This window comes from Aegilops tauschii, chromosome 5, assembly GCF_002575655.3.
Source record: "Aegilops tauschii subsp. strangulata cultivar AL8/78 chromosome 5, Aet v6.0, whole genome shotgun sequence".
NCBI lineage: Eukaryota > Viridiplantae > Streptophyta > Magnoliopsida > Poales > Poaceae > Aegilops > Aegilops tauschii.
Genome location: NC_053039.3, coordinates 561,558,976 through 561,579,958, shown reverse-complemented (window position 1 = coordinate 561,579,958; position 20,983 = coordinate 561,558,976). Strand labels below are relative to the sequence as shown.

Sequence of the window (20,983 nt, the reverse complement as noted above, 5' to 3'; positions counted from 1 at the left end):
TCGGCAGCGGCGCCACGCTTGCCGGCTTGCGCTTCGACAGACCACGAGCGGGAAACGACGGCTTGCTGCGACGGCGCGCATTGACTGCGCAATCGGTGATTTCTTCGATGCCCCCGTATTAGGTATTACTACTCCCCTTTCAATTCACCTCAGTCAGAGCATGCCTTTCCCCTATTTTTCTCATGTTCTCAGGGCACTCAATTTCCATGGAATTACATGTGCCATGTCCTCCTGCGGCCAAATTATTTCGGTGGTGGTCAAGATGCTTCAGGGAACATTTAGTAATTTGTATGGCCAAGCCATGCGGATTTGTGCGGGGCGTGGCCATCATCCACTTCGCAAGCGGCTATTTCTTCGATGCCCCCACCTCCACGCCACGGTACTACTCCCTCCGTCGAGTATTTATATTTAACAAAAAACTATCACAATTTATGAAAATGTGCCCAGAAACTACCACTTTACAAATTTGTGCCGAAAACTACCACTATTTGCCTAATCTTTGACTAAAAACTACCGTGTCTGTAAATCGGCGCATTCGTCCATTTTAGACACACTTATCACAGGCCTGGCCCACATGTAAGTGATGGCATCGTTAGTCAATGCTGTTTGTACCCGCTGCTGCTCGCCCGTTCCACCGCTCGCCATGCCCGTCGCTCGCAGCGCCCGTCGCTGCCGCCGTGCCCAAGACCTCCTCCTCCGCGCGAAAGACCTTGGCTCCGGCGCCGTCCTAGCAGCAGCCTGTCCTGGCGGCGGCGCGGCAGTAGACACCGGTCATTTGCTGCCATGCGCTGAGGTCGATGCCGTAGCCGCCGCCCCCGCCGACGACCGTGAAGCTCCCCGACTGGGACAGCATCCGCTTCAGGAAGTCGGCCGGGATGAACCCGTCAACGGCACCGGCCAGCGCGCCTGCACCGCTGCCCTGGGTAGCTGCAGTAGACACCTCCGTGGTGACGGGGGAGGGGGCCTTGGCGCCGCCCTTGCCACCGCCGTTGCGCCTATTCTTGCGGCCGCCGCCGACGGGCACGTCGCAGAGCATGCCGCCCTCGGTCCAGTGCCGTCGAGCGCGGCAGCGGCGCGTGGCCCGCGTGCCTGCCCCTGCCTCACCTCCACCGCCACGACGCCGCCCGCCGCGCCGACGCCGTTGCCATCTCCAGTCCACAACCAACGCCGGGGAGTGAAGAAGGCGGCCATGGTGCCCGGTGGTGGTGTTACCCGGCTGCGGCATGCGAGCGAGCTCAGGGGGAGTGGTGTCTAGGAGCTCCCCTGCTTTCGTCCCATGGCAAGAGGTGTTTGTTGAAATGCCAAAGAGAGAGAGGAGGGGAGGAAGAAGAAGGTTGGTGATGACGTGTGGGTCTCACCTGTCAGAAAGGCGTTTATAAGAGGCAAATCGGGCACTTTCGCCACATGGTAGTTTTTAGTCAAAGATTAGGCAAAAAGTGATAGTTTTTGGCACAAATTGATAAAGTGGTAGTTTCTGGGCACGTTTTCATGAATTGTGGTAGTTTTTGGTTAAATACTCCCCTCCGTCCCAAAATAAGTGTCTTACCTTAGTATAACTTTGCCTAAAATTAATACAAAGTTAAGACACTTATTTTGGGATGTTGGGAGTACTTCCCTTCCAATCCACCACGAGGAGAGCATGCTTTCTACTCACTCTCAGGGCAGATGTCATGTATTTCCCTCCCTATCTGTTCGCTTGCTGCAGATGCCATATTCTTCTCGGTCTCACTATCAGGGCACTCAATTTGGATGGTTAATACTGCAAGCTGCAGGAAATGAATCTGAATTGCAGATGCCATGTTCTCCTCTGGCCAAATTGTTTTAGATGTTTACAGGGAGCGTTCTGTATGGCAGTGTCTCTTGGGGTAATTTTGCTAATGCTCATCGGTGAGTTACGGGTTCTCACCAAGTTTCTGCCCAAAATGTCACAAATCGTGACTAGTCAGAACCGAAAGGAACCCTACACGTTTTTATTATGATGACTCTGACTAGTCACAACTTGTCATCTTTGACTGAAGGTTATGAACTTGTAAGAAAAATCTGATCTGACTTATCGCAACCTGCAAGATTTGTCAAACCAATCAGTTGAAACTTTTAAGACCCAGATGTAGACTTCAACCTTCTTCGCCCCAACCCAACCCCCCATTATAATGACGGCCAAGCTCGGTAGCTGCTCATTCTTATCCCCTCTACCTTCGGCTGATTCCTTGCTTGGTCTGCACACATAGCGCCGCTGGTTGATTGTCTCTGCAGGTAAGCACATCTTTGTACCCTTTCTGTAATCCTGCCACTATTTGCATTCTCCAACCCCGTCCTCTCCCGTATCTGCAGTTCTCCATACTCCAACTCCAGAATGTCCTCACCACCACCGGACCCGCGTTCGGATTTTTCAACACCAAACTTCCCCTTTAAGGTGTGATTTAACATCTTCAACTTGATACCTCTGTGGTTAATCATGTGCAACCAGATCCTAGTTAATCAGTAGTACCATGGTTCTTACTTGACCAAAACGAAAGTTTTCTTATCGAAACTTGCTTTTTATTTCTTAGCTGACCAAGAAATTTCATTTTAAAGTTGATCAAGTTGTTCATCATGAAGTCGAAGATAATACAACCTGCACAACTTCAGTTGTACATTTGTCGAACTAAATTCCACATAATTTCTAAACTGCTCCCTCCATCCCAAATAAGTGTCTCAACTTTAGTACAACTTTCTACTAAAGTTAGTACAAAATTAAGACACTTATTTTGGGATGGAGGGAGTATTTAACTACCTAGATTTTGTTGGATAAATAATCGATCTTCAAGATTGTTGACTTAGAATTAACAATTTCTCAACCGGTTTAGAAGTAGATAGTCTTTTGGTGTAAAACTTAAGAGAGTAGGCTTTCCTCATAACTTCTTCTGTAAGGCCTCTCAACTTATGTAAAATATAAAACCATACTCATAAATGCTCACGTGATGAGTCAAGGATGCCAGGATATCGTTTTTTCGGGCAAGCTACATGCCTTTTCTCGCAAATAATTGGCAAGGTATCCCATTGTGAAATTACAGGCCTACACAACATCTTAGATTTTGTTGTCAAATACTCTTGTACTTATATTATTGGATTTTTATCAGTTTTGCCATTAGTTGTGTCACACTACTAAAATTTGCCACTAGAAGTTTCAACTACAAAAATGTCTTCCTTCCGTTAAGTGTGATAAAAAATGCCACTCAGTACACTTACCATCCAGTCAAAGGCCATTGACCAAGGTGAAGTGACCAAAATACCCCTGAACCCAACTTACCAGCGTTCCCTCTACAACTCACTGTAACCTGTGGGTCTTCGTTTTCAGCACACATAGAGTCAAATTAGAAGCAAAATTAGCTTCATCTGCGGCTGATCAAATCCCCGCATGTTGTTACTTTTGCTTCTAATTTAATTCTCTGTGTGCTAAAAACTAGAACTCATAGGTTATAGGGGAACATTGACAAGTGGGGTCCAGGGGTATTTGGTCACTTCATACCGGTCATTCGCCTTTGACCGTTATTTCAATGAAAGTGTTTGCATCCGGTGCACCGGCCGAACGCTGCGCCGGACTCACGCAAGCCGCGGGATCGATCCAAACCCTGTGGCGCACAACTAACCCCTCGTGATGCACAGGCTAGTCAGGCCACGTCTTTTTTTGGAATCAATTAGGCCACGTCTAAGGACCCACCCATGCACCCCATCGCTCACTTTCTTTCCTTATCGATGACCACCGATTCATTGTAGACTTTTCTGCCTTCATGCATCTCTCCTCTCTCTCCTGTTCATCTGCTACCTCGCACCGCATCGCAAGCAATGGCCATCCGACCACCTCTCCCTGATCGATGACGAGAATTTGCTGGAACCGGCTGACTGATTTTTGCTGGAAGAACCATGGCCGTGTTGTTGCATAGATGAACCATGCATGCCAAATAAATGATGGAACAGACGAACATAACTTTTTGCTGGAACCGCCTAAGTTTTTTGCTGCAGCAGTTGGCGTTTTTGCTCCGGCCGGCATGATTGTGACAACTGTTGATGACGAATCGAGACATATGATGGCTGCGTCGGGCCTTTTGCTACAACCGGTGTCAATTTTTGCTATTACCATGTTGATGATTGCTACAACCATTCACGAGGACACCGACGGCGGCAATGCCCATTTTTGCTGCAAGCGCTGTCGTGTTTTGCTACTACCGATGTTGATATTTGTTACAACCATTCACGAGGACACAAACGGCGGCGACGGCGACGGCGTACTTTTTTTTTGCTACTAGCAGTGTTGACGTGTTGCATCCGACATGACATCGAGCTACAACCGGAGAGTCGTTTTGCTAGGACCGGTGTGAATTTTTGCTACGATCTGTGACAGCAGGGCATTTTTGCTACAGCCGGCGAGTTGTTTTACTGGGACCAGTGTGAATTTTTGCTACAACCTGTGATGGCAGGGCATTTTTGCTACAACCAGCGAGTAGTTTTGCTGGGACCCGTGTGTATTTTTTATGCTACCGGCAACAAGAAACTTTCTTTTGCTACAACTGACAAATCGTTTGCTGTGACCAGCCTGATTTTTTGCTACGCACGATGGCGAACTTATTTTGCTACAAATGACGAGTTGTTTTGCTTGGACCAGCGAGAATATTTGCTACGTCGCTGAAACCGGTGATCATCTTTGTTGGAACCGGCGAGAATTTTTATTGTGACCGGCGACCGGTGAGATTTTTTGCTGCGTCCCGGAGATGGTGAGCCATTTTTTTTTTGTTGGGACCGACGACATTTTTGCTGCGACCAGCGTGATTTTTTGTCGCTGAGAATTTCTGGTGATTATTTGCTGGGATCGGGGAGATGATTTGTTGGGACTAGCGAGACGGCAAGCTGCGCCCGGCAAGACGATTTGCTGGGACCAGCACAGGCCATGTTACAATGAGCTTTTTGTGGGAGGCAACAACGGCGAGTTGCAACAGTGATGCATGGCGGCGACGGCGAGCTGGGACAGTGGACGGGCATTCACGGGAGCTGGGGCACTGCGAGTCGACGAGCAAAGCATCGACACATGGCGCCAGCGGCGCGTTTACCGGATGACGGAGTGCTCGCGAGGCGACGATGTCAAGTTTCCACGGCGATGCAAGGCAGCTACGATGAACTGCACGGTGGACAGGGCATTCATGGAAGCTGGGCGTTGCGAGTCAACGAGCAAAGCTATGAGGCATGGGCATGGCAATGACAGCCCGTTCCATGCGGGCTGAGCACGCAGGTTCAGTTTTTGCATGTGTTCAGCGGGTTCAATTTTGTATGCGTTCAGTGGGTTCAGTTTTGCATGACGGAACCAGATCCAATGTTTACGGAGATGGGCGCATCCAATGGACGAGGGAGGACCGGCGGAGCGACTCGGCCGGTTGACGGGCGCAGAGTAGCGCCCTTATTTCAACCCACCTCGAGCAGAGCATGTCTTTTGTCCCTATTTATTCTCTTGCTGCAGATGTCATGTTCTTCTCAGTCTCGCTACCAGGGCACTCAATTTCGATGGTTAATACGTAGTAAGCTGCACGAAACAAACTAGAATTGCAGATGCCATGTTCTCCGCCGGCCAAATTGTTTCAGATGTTTACAGGGAGCATTCTGTATGGCCATGCCCAGTATCTCTTGGGGTATTTTTGCTACTATGTTCATCGGCGAGTTACGGATTCTCACCAAATTTCTGCCCAAAATGTCACATACCATGACTAGTCAGAACCGAAAGGAACCCTCTGCATTCTGATTATGATGACTCTGACTAGTCACAACTCAAGGTGATCTCTGAGTCAGGTCGATCAACTTGCAAGAAAAATCTAACATGACTAATCGCAACCTGCAAGATTAGTCAAACCAATCAGTTGAAACTTTTAAGACACAGATGTAGACTTCAACATTCTCTCTCTTCCCCTTCCCCTAATTAAATTGACGACCAAGCTCGGAAGATGCTCATTCTTATCCCTTCTTCCTTCTCGGCTGATTGCTTGGTCTGCACACATCGCACCGCTGGCTGATCGTCTCCTCAGGTAAGTACATCTATGTACCTTTTCTGTAATCCTGCCGCTATTTGCATTCTCCAACCCAGTCCTTACCACCACCAGAGCCACGTTCGGGTTTTGGAACACCAACCTTTCCCTTCGAGGTGTCATTTACCATCTTCAACTTGATAGCCCTGTGATTAATTACAATACCCTGTAAACGCTAGCCGAGTCTAAACTGCAAAAAGGCTAGCTCACGCTGAACAAAGGAATTGATTTGGTGTTGCACAACCCACAACGATCGTTAGCCGTCAGTTTTTGCTAGCTTGGTGCACTGCAAGTCATACGTTACCAGGGACCAAATCGATCAACTTGCTACAGAATCACTCACACATGCTCTTTGTCCCACCAGGTCAATCCGCAAGGTACAAGTGATGAGTCGAGGATGCCGGGGTACAAATTTTTCAAGGACGCCACAAACAATTTTTCCATGGATCAAAAACTTGGAAGTGGCAGATGGGGAGACGTTTACAAGGTATCCTGTTACGAATTGCGGGCCTGTATAGCATCTTTGGTTGCTGTTGTACCTTGTTGTCAAATGCTCTAGTACTTTTGAAGAAAAAAACTAGTCTAATTATTTCTTGTTCTCAAAGACAAATTCAACAAGAACACTATCAATAGTTTGTTTTTGTTGTTCACTTGGTTTTGTAACTTCCTTACTGCATCTTCAACAAGTTATTACTTGTTAATGGGGGGAAGGAGATAGGAAATTGTTGGCATATGAATGTATTTCATAGCATCATGGCAAACTCAATTCCTATAACCCAAATGACACTTTCGGAGAACTACCTAATTAAAATCCTCCCAAATTCCTATAGTACAAAGAGGCCTGCCGCATCAGATCTTTGGTGATGTGGGAGCGGGGAAGAAAGTAGTAAGGCCATTGCTAGTTGTATTGAAACTTTAGTGATGCCCTTATATAGGTTAGGATGACTTACAAGTTACAAATGACCAAGGCTACCTTGATGGTGGTAGGTGGGAAGGACAGAGTGGTAGCCTAGGTCCATAAGAGCTTCTCCAACAGCTACCCTATTTTAGGGCACAAAAAAGTTGTTGGAGTAAAATTTAGGGCATGAAAAAGTGACTTTTAGGGCACTCAAAATTGTTCTTCTCCAACAACTGCCCTATTTTAGGGCACTCAAAGCAAACTACTTGATCACATTCCATACTGATCATCATACAAACTCCAAACATTCAAACTTAAATTTCCAAACAGTTTTAAACATGCAGCGATGCAAACATTCGAACTTAAAAACATAATACACTACCGACACTACAGACACTAGAAAACTACTCATCACTCTCACGCGCAAGGTTATTCCAGTTAATGTGGAACCCTCCTCGTCGGACTCGGCCCATTGGAGAAGGGGAAAGGCGGATCCAGGTTACAGGGTGGCGGCCGGATTCGGTGGGCAATGGCAGCGGGGGAGGGTTTGCGGCTGTGGGAAATTTACAGCTGTGGCGGTTGGACGTACGCGCGTCTTGTTTTTGGGTTTAGGACAGCAGCCTGCACGTCGCAAATGCGCAGCCGCCGCTGCCGTTTTTTTGGGCTGTCCAAAAAACTTTTTGCAATAATTTACAACAAGGGCGACTGTTGGAGATGTTTTTTGGGGTCCAAAAGCCCAATAAAATGGTTATGCCTTAAAATAGGGCTGTTGTTGTAGATGCTCTAATCTAAATAAAGACTAATCAAAGGTGAAGGTTCCATGGTGCACCACTCCCCTCCATCCACGCATGAATGGGCCTTTGGCTAGTTGGGCCTCATTAAGACCAGGGCTCATTTGTTTCTTCTTCATTGTTGATTTTGGTCTTTATTTTGCCTTCTTTTAACTTGTTGATCATGTCAATTTTCTTGGACTTTCGTTGACTAGCTTGATTGGGTTGAACTTTTGTTGATCACCATAGACCTTGTCGAGTGTCCTTGACTTTTGTTGATCAGCTTAGGACTTCTCTTAATAAGACACCAGCTTAGGAGGACTAAGTGGGACACCCCTAGTGGTTGTTTGGATAGCTGTAATTAGGGACAAGTTTATAGAAAACTACTCCCTCTGTTCACAGATATAAGATGTTTCGGATATTTCAATATGGATCACATATGGATTGAAATGGGTGAACAAACACACAACATGTCTTTATACATCCGATTCAGAAAAATGTTAGAACATTTATATTTGTGAACGAAGGTAATACTTATTACCCACGTTTTTTGACTTGGTTATTAGCCGAATTTTAGCAAAACTGGTTTTAGTAAAAAAAATCTTTGACTGATTAGTTTATGGATAACTACGTTTGGGTTAGCAAAGTTAGCGGGTGTTGTCCAGCGATTCCAATCCTCTCTCCCGTGAGTTCTTTAATTTTCCAAGCTAGCCAACTTTCCAGTTTAAGGGGACGCCCCCAGAGCACATAGGCTCCGATCTCCGATTCATCATCGATACTGCTCATGCTGCCAGTCCTAGACGCCATTGCTCGTCTCCATAGGCCTTGACGAATCGGCGCGCATGGACGCTGGCAGCTGCTTTCCCTCGACGCCTAGGTTTTCATGTCTACCGTCTTTCGTTAGCCCTCAGAGCTGCTACTCGAGCTCAATCCATAGGCCTGCTTGATGCCGGTCGTCCAGGCATCAAACAGAGCAGTCATCCCCAAGTGGCAAGGCTCCGCCGCAAGGCCTGCAGTAGTCATTCCCACATAGCAAGGCTCGGGTGTTACTAGAACAATGTCATGTGTCTATCGGAAGGCGTATTCATCGTCCCCGAAGCAGCAAGGCTCAGGACACAGGAACGTGCTTGCCAATGTCCTCCGCAAATGCAACGAGGTTGTTGAGGAATTTGTGGGGAGAAGAAAAACTCGTTTTTCACAAACCCAAAATCCTGGGTTTCCAAGACCAAGGTTTCTATATCTATGGGTTTGTTAGAATAACCAAAAAAGATTATATTCTGTTAGACAGTTTTCCTGGTTTATGGAAATTGGATTATCTATATTCTATCTATCCAAACAACCTGCTAGCTAGGATTATTTATTTTCCTTCAACGCATATTAACCTAAGCTCTTGAATAGGCACATCTTCCAACCGGAGAAGTGGTCGCTGTGAGGGTGCTCTATGAGACCGGTCATGACGAATCAGACGAACAGCACTTGTCACAGGTATTTACAGAACTTATGAGCGCCAATCACAAGAATCTCGTGAAAGTTTTGGGCTATTCCTGCGAAAGACAGGGAGAATCACTACATTACAAAGGGATACCCATATTTGCTGAAAGCATAAACGGGTTGATCGGCTTCGAGTATGTGCCTGGCGGAAGTCTTGCCAAATTTTTTTCAGGTGCATGTGTGCTCTACCACATGTATTTTGTTCAGCATATATTCCAAATGATTCTTAAACATTTGTAATTTGAGAAGAATTCTCTTCACTCCTGCAGATCAATATCTTATTGGAGTTTACTGGGATATACGCTTCAAAATAATAAAGGGGATCTGTGATGGTTTACAATACCTTCATGAAGCTGGCATTATGCACTTTGATCTACATCCAGATAATATATTGCTAGATGATGAAAAGGTGCCAAAAATAACAGATTACGGTTTAGCAATGACATTCCGCGAAGCACACTCGTCATTAGGTTTTACAGGGATGCGGTAAGTTATGTCTTCTTAAAACTTAATTGTTTAATCAGGTAATTTGAGCTATATTTGTTAAGATATACCTTTCAACCAACTGTCCCAAAAGACCGATCTGATAGGAGATACAATATACTTAACGTGGGTAAATGATTGGGGAAAATGCAGAGACCTCAGGTTTGATACATTGTTAAGATATACCTAGCAACCAACTATCCCAAAAGACCGATACGATAGGAAGAGGAGATACAATATACTTAACAATATTTACGCTCACTTTGTGCATATCATTTGTGTTATCATGCAGTGAGTACTCGCCACCAGAATTCATATCAAGGCTAGAAATGTCAAAAGAGTATGACATATTTAGCTTGGGTGTTTTAATTAAGAAGATAGTGACTGGAATTATGGACTACTCGAGCGTTGCTGACATGGACGGACGTGAATGTGTTGAGCATGTACGAATAAGATATTTGTTTATTCCAATTTTAAAGAAATGTATGCCGATAAAAAGTTTGCTCTCTCTCTCTCTAGGTACACAAAACCTGGAGGAGGAGGCTACAAGAGATAAGGAGGTATCCCTCGTTTGAAGCAGATTGCCAGCAAGTGAGGACTTGTATCGAAATCGCAGTAGCCTGCACGAAGAGGGACCCACGTGAAAGGCCACTGATGAAGGATATTATACGTGAACTATATGAAGTAGAAACTAGGGGAAATTACACATCATCGCAGATAGAACAGGTATGAAAATTCTAGATTCATGCAATGCTTACTATGTACATATAATCCTTAGTTACAAAGGGTTTGTAAACCTCTTGCTATATTATCTTTTCCCACTTGCACTCACAGGATTACTGTAGACTACATGGTCGAAAAGTTGTATAATAAAATTAATTAAGTTGCATGCACACGTACCATAGTCACTCTCCTGTTACTTTTTGACATAGTCATTAAGTATGCGAATAATTAGAAGAGATGTTCATATCCACCATTCTAACTTCAACTATTTTTTGTGTCATCTAAAGGGTATTCATGATTACGAAGTAAGGAAATTTTCATTAAAAGAGTTGGAACACATCACGGGTAATTTCTCTGAAAAACTTGGTCAAGATGGCTTCAGTGCTGTTTATAAGGTACAGTTAAGCATTGCCTCCTATTGCATGTCCACGAAGTGCATATTCCAAAATTCAATTCCAGTAATGGTAAATTGAGCAGGGAAAGTTTGAATATGGCGAAGTGATAGCTGTGAAGAGATTTGATAAGAGATTGAGGAAACCAGAGCAGCAGTTTGAGAAAGTGGTAAATATTGTCAAGCTGGAGCACAAAAATATAGTTCGGCTGACAGGATACTGCTATGAGCCAACAAAAGTACCAGTTCTTAATGACAAGAATCCAGATATGTACATATTGCAGGATGTTATAGAGAATCTGCTCTGTTACGATTTTTTTCCAAACGGAAGTCTGGAAAGGATATTAGACGGTATGGGTATGACAGTTCTTTCAAGGTTGTTCTTAGTTACTCTCCACTTCTTTCTCATCTCTTACTTTCTTGGTGCAGACAAATCTTGCGAACTCGATTGGCAAACTCGTCACAAAATAATACGTGGCATTTGTGAGGGGTTACATCACCTTCATGTTGGATGCCAGGATGCGCCCATTGTCCATGAGGGTATAAAACCTACCAATATTTTGCTAGATGATGGCATGGTCCCGAAGCTAGGGGATTTCTGCACTTCAATGGCTGTCACACCAAGGTAACCACACAGGTTCAGGAAACTAAGACCTATCGATATCCAGAATCCAGAATGGGGTGGTAACACCTTGCGTGACAAAGTATCCCCATGTGCTTACTAACTAGACACTGAAACCGGAAACAAAATTTTGAAAAACGAAATATAAGCCAGAAAAATCAGGTGAATGCCTGACCCCAGGGACACACAAGAATGTGCCACTGTTTTTTGGCCCATTCTGTTTTTTTACCAGGATTCTGGTTTCTTGAACCTCCTAAACCACACCCTTTATGGTGTTTCTCCGTAATCTGTTGGATCTTTCATGTTTTTCGTATTTTATAGTAGTCCCGTGATCTGTTGGTAATGAAATATTTAAATGTTGTCGTGCAGAGGGTACATAGCACCAGAGGTCATGGGCACCGGTGAAGCTACAATCCGGTCAAATATATACAGTTTGGGTGTTCTGATAATAGAAATTGCAACCGGAGATAGGTGCCCCAGCGACGAATCATCTGGCCGGTCATATATCGAGAATGTAAGTTAATCTATCAATATTGCTCATTCCATATGAATTTAGCTTTTCTACTGAAGCTGTTTGGTTTTGAAAAAAAAGAAATATCAATTTGCATCTTTTCTCTTGAAAGTAATTTTCTCGTATAACTCTAAGAAGGTACTTGCACCCTTCACTATGCGTATACGGCAATGTCATACGAGAAATCTTATGATGTTTAAGACCCTATTTGGTTCTTAAGATGGAGCCTATCTCTATCTGTCAGACTTCTGCATAAAAACCATGCTTTTCTATAAAATAATATATTGATATTGTTACTGTGACTACTAAGTATAATACTTTGTATTGCATTCTATTGTGACCACAGTCACATAGATGGGTCTTAAGAATATTTTCTTGCGACGACTCCTTGTCATGGCTGTGGTAGATGGGTTCTTCAAGCCACATTTTTCCCATGAGAACCAATTTTTTGTATGTTGGAGATGCCCTAAAAACTTAACCTGAGAACAATGTACTTGCTCGATGTCCTGCAAGTGCACAGGGCTGGTTGAAGCACACTTCCATGGAAATATTGTCCCAGTTTCGAGCGTTATTGTGTGTGTTTCGGTCGCATCCGAGGTATCACTAATCTTGAGCGAATTGACTAGTTTGGTATCTGCAAGAATTATAGTGATGATGGTGGAAGAACGGTAATGGTAAAAAGTAATGGAACTTAAATAAAGACTGCAAGTAAATAACATGAAAGTAAATGACAAAATATAAACGGTGTTTCCTACAATGTAGAGGTTAGCAGCAGAGATGTTCAGTTCATGGTGAATATTGAATGTGGCTTGTGCAGCGGTAACATCAAGTTACCGAGTACTGTGATGTTACCCTTTATATTTGACTTTGGTAGCTGAATCAGCCTTGAATGGCCAAATTCCTCCTGCCGGGATTATTTGATTCTATTCTCCTGCCTCCCGTTACCATCAACAGTGGTCAGCTTAGCAATTAAGCTCGTTAGACCGGACCAACACTTTCGACATCATGCCTTCTCATGCTCCTCGTAAGGAACCCGGAGGATCATGGTGCAGAGAAACCTGGAATGGGTCTAAGTGAAGCAATTCTCCTTTGGATCTCTCTTCCTCTGCTCGGGTCGGTGGTTCTATCTCCTCTTTTGCTTGGTTGCCCAGTTATGAGTTTGTGTAGATGAGGGGAAGGCAGTGGTGCCTGGTACGACCGCTGCTACGAGTGGTCGTGCTTGTACCGCACATCGTCTTCTCTTCTGTTGACGCCATATGCAATCCCCTCCAAAGGGGAGTTGTCCGTTTCCTTCTCAATCACCCAAATATGGCTTAAAATCCTTCTAAAAGTGTTTGTACCTAAAAATCAAGCAAGGATTCGATGTCTCTATTTTCGATCAATATCGGATAGTGAAACGGCGCTAAACCCAGGGTAAACCCAAGCAAAATAACGCCGGAAATCCTATATAAATTGGAGAGCCCTCATTGTGCACCATGTTGATGCATATGTGGACTTATCAAGCTTAAGAATGAGGCTAAAACAAGATCAAGTAAATGTTTAGGTTCTAAGAAACAGTTTAAAGTCTCTTAAGAGATATTGCTAGCGGGGAATGCTGCCGACAAATGTAGTAGACAAATATGCATCCTCAACTCACAACTACTGGAGTAGACTATTGATAAAAGTTATAGTAGATAAAAGTAGACATTGGACACAAAAAACTTACATGAAGAATTTTATACAAGACAGAAAATAATAATAAGACAACTCGACTCATGAAGTGGGAGGAAAATGTAACACCAGATATGTAGATAAACAATCATCAAAACATATTCAATTGCCATTCGGTTTTGAAAGACTTTTGAAGTTTTTGGAATGTGTTTCTGGAAGTCATCAAAACATATCCAATTGTGAATATCTCGTTTAAATTCAGACTAACGGACTTTTGAAGTTTCGAAATCAATTCCAGAATAGCATCATTTATTTTGCAAAGCTAGATATGAAACTCAGTCGAAGGTGGTCTAGCCCCTTTCTAATCGGGAAAGTAATGGCTGCACCCAAGTTTGGTGCACCCACGCAATGAACAGTAAAATAGAAAAAAAATCTGAAACTTCGTGGCATTGATTATGAGCAAATATTTTACATGCTTACAAAGTTTGGTCGCCAAATAACATCGAATGATCTCCATATGAAACGAAATACAAACTCTTTCTCTGCACCCAAGTTTCAGATTTTATGTTTGAGCACATATTTTTTTATAGAGCTCCTCGGATGTCATTTGGCCACAAAATTTTGCAGGCACCTAAAACATTCGGTCATAATCGAAGTTGCAAAGTTTCAGATTTTTTCTGATTTGTTTTCATAAGTTTTTGATCATGGGTGTAGCACGGGTGCAACGTCCATGGGTGTAGAACAACCACACTCTTTCGCATTTTAAGGTGGTTTACGACGAGTGGATCAAACACCCTCTCCACCCTACACCAACCACACTCAGGCAGAAAACAATTTTCCAATTGCAGTTTTTTCCCCTCTGAAGATGCATTTGGATTAGCAACGATAGCTGCTTTGTAGGAACATCACAGCTAACCTTGCTAATCATAGCCTACATGGAAATTTGATTCTCTTATGTCGTCAAGAAATGAACGGAAGTTAGTAATTTAAAAACTGCAGACTATTAGCTGAACCAAATAGCTAATCTTGCCTCCGTAGATAGCTCAAAGGTCGTGCCTAGCTGGGCGTGAATGAAAAAATATACAAAGGTACCCTGATCCCTAGAGGTTTCTGGAAGAGCATGTAGAATTTATATCCGAGGCATGCCACATAGAGCAGCATGGTGCCCATGGCCCAAATTACAGGTAGCGCTAGGTCTTTTTTCTGCAGAGTTTAGATCCTGACGAAATGTTTCTGTTGATCTTTTAAATATTTTGTGACATGGTATCTATGTTGTCTGCTTCAGCTTACATATGGTGTTGACATGCGGGGCTGCCCAATTGGATTGAGGAAATTTATTAAATGGGGCAAACCATGGTGGAATAAAGCAGAAACATGATTAAAAACAGGATTTTGTCTTAATTGAGTACTTGTCAAGTGAATTTTACTATAAATATGAATATATGTACTTAGTATATGAGATAACCATAGCGGCCTAATCCAATTACCAGGCGCTGAAATCTTGGAAGCAAGGTTCCTATGTTGCATCGAAGTACCCATCACTTCAAGCGGGTTTCGTCCAACAAGTGGAGTGTTGGATTAACATTGGGCTGAACTGTGTGGAGATCCTACCCGAAAGAAGGCCTACTATTGGGCAAATAATGCATTTCCTTGATACCGAATCTACAAATCCAGAGGTATGACTTTACAAAATACACTCAAGACACAACCTTTTCTGCGTGTAATACTTTCGTTTCATTATTACTGGCTTCTGAAAACAACTCTAGTGTGAGAGAAAGAGCATACTTAATGTAATATTTGTACATTTTAGTTTGTATTCCTAAATAATTACTTGGAGGATTGCTGATTGAGTGTATTCTGTATTTAAGGTTATCTCGTATTAAACTATTATTAGATTTAGTGCTTGCTTGAGCCACTAGTGTTCATCTTACTAGAGAGATACAGTTAAGAAAAAAGAGCATATGTAAAAAAAATACATACTCTTTCATGAAACAAATGGCAATAGGAGAGTGCAACTGGTAATGTGCCTTCAAGATGACTCTAGTCCCATTGGACATGTATGTCAATTAATATGGATGAAAAACACTATATCTCAGGCCCAACAATATTCTACGACACAAAATTTAGGTGGGTAAAAGTACTTACATGTGTATCTAAACAGCGAGACCACTTTATCAAATAACTGAAGGTATGAAGTAAAAGTGCTAATGTGCATCATTACCATTGTGGCCCTATGGGGCAGGTTTAATGAGTGCCACATTAATCTAAATATTGTACCACCTGAATATACAGGTTTCTAGCCCAAACTTTGGTTTCGTTCATGATTTGTCATTTTGTTTCTTTGTTGAGAAGATTGGTGTTATGGTGTATATACATAATGATCCTTGTTTGTTTGATAGTGCTATGAGTATGTGGAATTCAGCCTTTCTGCTGGGAGTAGCATCACAGCATGGTCTTCTTCAGGTTAGTGTTATTCAAAATGTTTTTTTTGTCTGCCCCTTATGCTGGTCGTAACAAATGAGTTATGGATTACACATTCACATGAAGGAAAATACTAGTTTGCCGAAAGGAAAAAAAAAGGTAATTAAGTCGCTAGGGTGTCTAATTTACTTTTCCATGGTCCACAATCCTACTTCTGGTGTCAAGTACCTATGTGCAACAATGCAAAAGGTCGTGCATGAAGTAGTGCAGTTCTTATAAACTATTTTTTTAGAAATGGTACATATGCCATGCTTTTTTAAGACACGCTGAATTTAGAATGATCTTGTTATGGTCACTATAGTTATCTCTGCAACCATGAATGAACCTAAAGTAAATAAGCAGATTCAGTTCAATAAAAGTAAATAAGCAGATGCACATTTGGGGCCATATATTGCTATGGAAAATCCATTATTCAAGGTGTTGAAATATTTTTATTTTGATTTTTTAATAGAAATTTCTTCTTTTAGTGGTGAAATAACATGATGTACAAGTTCACGAGCAGAAACCTTATTACTCCCCGTATTTGTTATTCAAGAATACTTTTCTATGACAGAAATGGGCGATCACGCAAATGAACTGGATGCCCTAGAGAGCATGTTGTGTGACGCAAGTGTGGAGCCAACAAAGCTATCTTATACACTTTTAAAATTAGTTACAAGAAATTTCTACAGATTAATTGGACATGGTGGGTTTGGAGCTGTTTATCTGGTATGATGTGTTTCTCGTTGTCTCGCAAATGGTAAATTTTCATATGTTTACCCCATTGGGATGAAATGCTCATGTCAATACTAATATGTACCATGAGTAAAAACAGGGAGTCCTTCCAAAAGGGAAAGTTGCTGTGAAGAAGCTCTCTATATTGCAGGATTTATCGAATACTGCATTCATGGATGAGATTCTATGCTTAAAAAAGGCACGTCACAGTAATGTAGTCAGGCTTCTAGGCTATTGTGCGGTGGCTGAGGGTCAACTGATGGAAGCGAATGGAACACATGTGATGGCAGAGAGAACAGAAATGTTACTCTGCTTTGAGTATGTTCCTAATGGAGACCTTCAGAATTATATTAAAGGTATAAAGCTTGCAGAAGCATATATCCATTTTTAATGACAATGAATATAGGTGGTGGCCTTAATTTTTGAAAATTACTAACCTTGGGCATTGCCATCCAAATAAGTAATGCTTATGTTTTGGGGGTGATCAAACAATGAATTTAGTCATATGACTAAATATCCAAGGTTGTGTTGTGCCTAAAACTAAGCGCAACCTTCTTAAACCCTAAACTTATTATGGACCCTTACAATTACCAACGAAAAAAATACCCAATGGAAACCACATAAAGTGGTGTCCGCCGGATGCTTTCTCATTGCCAACCATTCTTCCTACATGACAGAAAGTAGTAGTTTCTTGGGAAAAGGTAAACGCTCGCTCAAATCATCTAGCGTACTGAGGATTTAAAAGAAAGATTAATTGTGCTGTTGTGCATATCATGTATACTGTTACATTTTTGTTAATAGCATCATCTCGTCAGAATGTCACTCAAAACATATTAGAAAGTAAAAAAATTGCACCTAAATTCATATGCTGAATAGGCTATGAAATTTGAATTTTCCCCTTTCTCGCTTTTGCAGAGGAATGTCGTGGACATGAATGGCAAGTACGTTACCAAATTATTAAGGGGATTTGTCATGGTCTACACTACCTTCACAAACAACGCATTAGTCATTTGGATCTGAAACCTGGGAATGTTCTGCTGGATGCTAACATGGAACCAAAAATTACAGACTTTGGTCTGTCAAGATTCCTTGCTGAAGGGAAATCCATAATTGTGACCAAACAAGCATTCGGAACACGGTAAGCTAAGCCTCTTGAGAACTCCATTTTTTACGTCAATATCGAATATGTTAAAAAAATTATGCACCATGATACCTCAAACTAACTATTATATTGTCATGCAGGGGGTCAATTGCACCAGAACTTATTAACAGTGGTGAAATATCATTCAAATCTGACATATATGGTTTGGGTGTCATTATCACAAAACTGTTAACGAGAGATAACAACTACGATTTCGATAATGTAAGGAGCACCCACCTAACCATTTTTAGTTGTTAAATTATGAAAAAATTTACTAACCCGGAAGTTGAGACATGTATCATTCATAACCAAACAAATATCTCAGAGTATGACATAAGTTAGTATATTACTTAATGGATACTCTCATTTAATTCATCATATGGATATTGTTATCTTTATATATAGTCAAACTTTGCAGTGGCATAAATCACTGGAGGTGGGTTGCTCACAAGAGAAAATGTGTGTTGAACTAGCTCGAAGGTGTGTCGAGTATGACCAACATAAGAGGCCTACGATAGATGAAATCATTCGTGAGCTCAATGAGATGGAGAACACTATCCAAGAGGAAGAGCCTCCAATTATCCAATAATGGAGAAACGACCTATGGGCTTCCATCTACCGGGTATGACCATTCAAGGAAATATCCATATCGCTCGAATCATGTTACATTGGGATATATTTTGTGTATATGAGTTCCGCCCATTTTGATGCATATGAGCATTTGAGGTATTGTTTGCTATTCCTCCTGTGGTGTCTTGTGACGAAACACTTGGCTGATCTGCAGTAGTGAGAGCGTGAAGAGAGGCCATTCAGGATTGCAGCTAGAGCCAGTAACCCCGCTTGGAGCCTGAAGACCTCACGGGACAACCCTTTCCGGCGGATAAATTGCGGTGTGGTTGTTTGACTTGTCATTTCTCAGCCTGTAACAATGTCATTCGCAAATCGTGGTTGTGACTTCCATACCGTGGTCTATTTTGTTCTCGAGTTGTTAGTAAGGCCCTGCTGGTTCATCAGTTTGCAGACCAGACCTAGCTACTTGGCCTCACTGTTTACTAGCTGTATTGTACCAGTACCATTGTTTAAACTGTTCCGGGTGGTGGCATCTCTGTTTTCTTCCATTTCTACATGCGTTCTGCTAGCATGTTGTATCCAACACTGGTCTTGAACTTGTGATCGATGCATGTGGGGTTATTATATACATATGTTCTTCTTAACCGCCACAAATCTTCCTTGGTGTTCTTTGAATTCATCCGCAAGGATAGGATATCCATGCTGTCAGGAAGTTGCATGTCTTTTTTATTTCTATTGACAAAAGGTTGCATGTCATTCAAGCAAGCGTGCAAAGGCCGGCAGCCTGGAAACAACACTACAACCAGATCAGCAGTGGGCTCACCACGACGCCACAAAGATCGCTCTTCTTTTTTGTTGAGAAATACTACAAAGATCGCTCATGGAGTCCTAGGCTTCTAGCTTGGGTTAACGAGAGCTCCTATACGCCGCATTTCGCGGCGAACAGCACACGCGACGCACAGGAGGCGCGCGACTGGGCCGGCCCATCCGCTGTCTTCTCACGAATTCGCAAAATAAGATCATGCTACCGACAGGACTCGAACCCGAGACCTGCTACATATACGCGATACGGGCTAGCCTCCTCGTCACGCGAGTTGCCCTTAAGAATTGGCAGCACCACACTAAAAGAAACTGACAGTAGCGGCGAAAAATAAGAAACCAGTCCGCCAAATACCAAAAAATAAAACTTGCGGGAAAGGGATCCTACTCAAGTCCTCCCGCCAGAGAAGCGAGTATGTAACCAGTGTAGTAACTGAGGTTTAGTATGTACAATGGCAGCCAGGAGTATATGAACTATAATCCGCGGCACATTAGAACTTGTTTCAAAATTTGAAGCATAATTTTATAAAAAAATAAACTCTTCTTGAAACGCAAACATTATTAGGGGACTCAATTTTTTTAAAACAAAACAGGAACAAAAAATTGAATACGTGAATATATATACAAATTATGAACTACTTTTCATAAACGCAAAACGTATTTTGAAAACAATAACAAAATTGGAAAACTGAACATTTTTCAAAATTAAACTACTTTTACAAGAATTGCGCATTTTTTGAATTTTGGAAATGGATTTCCAAATCATGATTTTTTTTAAAAAATTGTGAACAAATTTCCAAAACTGCAGTATTTTTTTGGAATATGTGAACAAACTTCGGAAACAGGAACAATTTTTTGAATTAGTAAAAAAATTAAACATCTGGACAATTTTTTGAATTCGTGAACAAATTTTGAAACATGAACATTTTTGGAACATGTGAACAAATTTTATGAAAACCAAAAAGTTTGAATTTCCCAAACATCTTTCGGAAATTGAACCTTTTTGGAATTTGTGAACAGTTTTTTGAATCATCAACGATTTTTGAATCTTGAGAACAAATTTGGAAACTATTTTTTGAAGCACGAACATTTTTTGAATCTTGAGAACAAATTTTGAAACGAAGAACAATTTTGAAAAATCCTAAACAAATTTGGAAGCGCGACAACTTTGTAAAGCACGAACATTTTTTGTTTCTTGAGAACATATTTCGAAATGGAGAACAATTTTGAAAAATTCCGAACAAATTTGGAAGTGCGAACATTTTTGAGAAACACTATTTTTGAGGAAAAAAACGGGAAGGTTGTATGAAACAGCGAACACTTTTAGAAATTGTGAACAAAATTTGTAAAATCTCAACAATTCGAAAAATGCAAACAATTTTTGGAAATGGGAACATTTTTGTAAAATCTCCCAAAACGCGAACATTTTTCAAATTCGAAAACAAATTTTGGATACTCGAACATTTTTTAAAACTGGGAACATTTTTTGAAACTCCCGAACAAAACTGAACACATGAACAGTTTTTAAAACTTGCGTACATTTTTTTGAAACTCCCGAACAAAAATTGAAGCCTGAACATTTTTTGCAATTTGCGAACAATTCTTTAAATGGAAACATTTATGGAAACTCGCAACAAAATTTGAAAACATGAACATTTTTTGTATTTGGTGA

General features: G+C 41.9%; 1 protein-coding gene across 3 annotated transcripts; it reads left to right on the top strand.

Annotated features, from left to right (window-relative positions):
* The first annotated feature begins 2,142 nt into the window (after window positions 1-2,142).
* LOC109745398 (uncharacterized) lies at window positions 2,143-19,024 on the top strand. 3 transcript variants are annotated; one of them, XM_020304515.4, is made up of 19 exons: window positions 2,143-2,253; window positions 2,332-2,413; window positions 6,412-6,534; window positions 9,114-9,378; window positions 9,476-9,692; window positions 9,982-10,132; window positions 10,209-10,415; window positions 10,700-10,807; window positions 10,890-11,154; window positions 11,233-11,428; window positions 11,795-11,939; window positions 15,077-15,262; window positions 15,986-16,049; window positions 16,621-16,775; window positions 16,882-17,137; window positions 17,697-17,919; window positions 18,024-18,144; window positions 18,341-18,544; window positions 18,707-19,024. In XM_020304515.4, exons 2-18 carry the CDS (start codon window positions 2,354-2,356, stop codon window positions 18,509-18,511), a joined length of 2,913 nt encoding a protein of 970 aa, XP_020160104.1. In that variant the 5' UTR covers window positions 2,143-2,253; window positions 2,332-2,353; the 3' UTR covers window positions 18,512-18,544; window positions 18,707-19,024. The 3 variants fall into 3 exon arrangements, with proteins under 3 accessions (XP_020160104.1, XP_045085283.1, XP_073354523.1); XM_073498422.1 differs by lacking the exon at window positions 2,143-2,253 and adding an exon at window positions 4,643-6,047 and having other exon boundaries at window positions 2,326-2,413; XM_045229348.2 differs by lacking the exon at window positions 6,412-6,534.
* The last annotated feature ends 1,959 nt before the right edge of the window (window positions 19,025-20,983 follow it).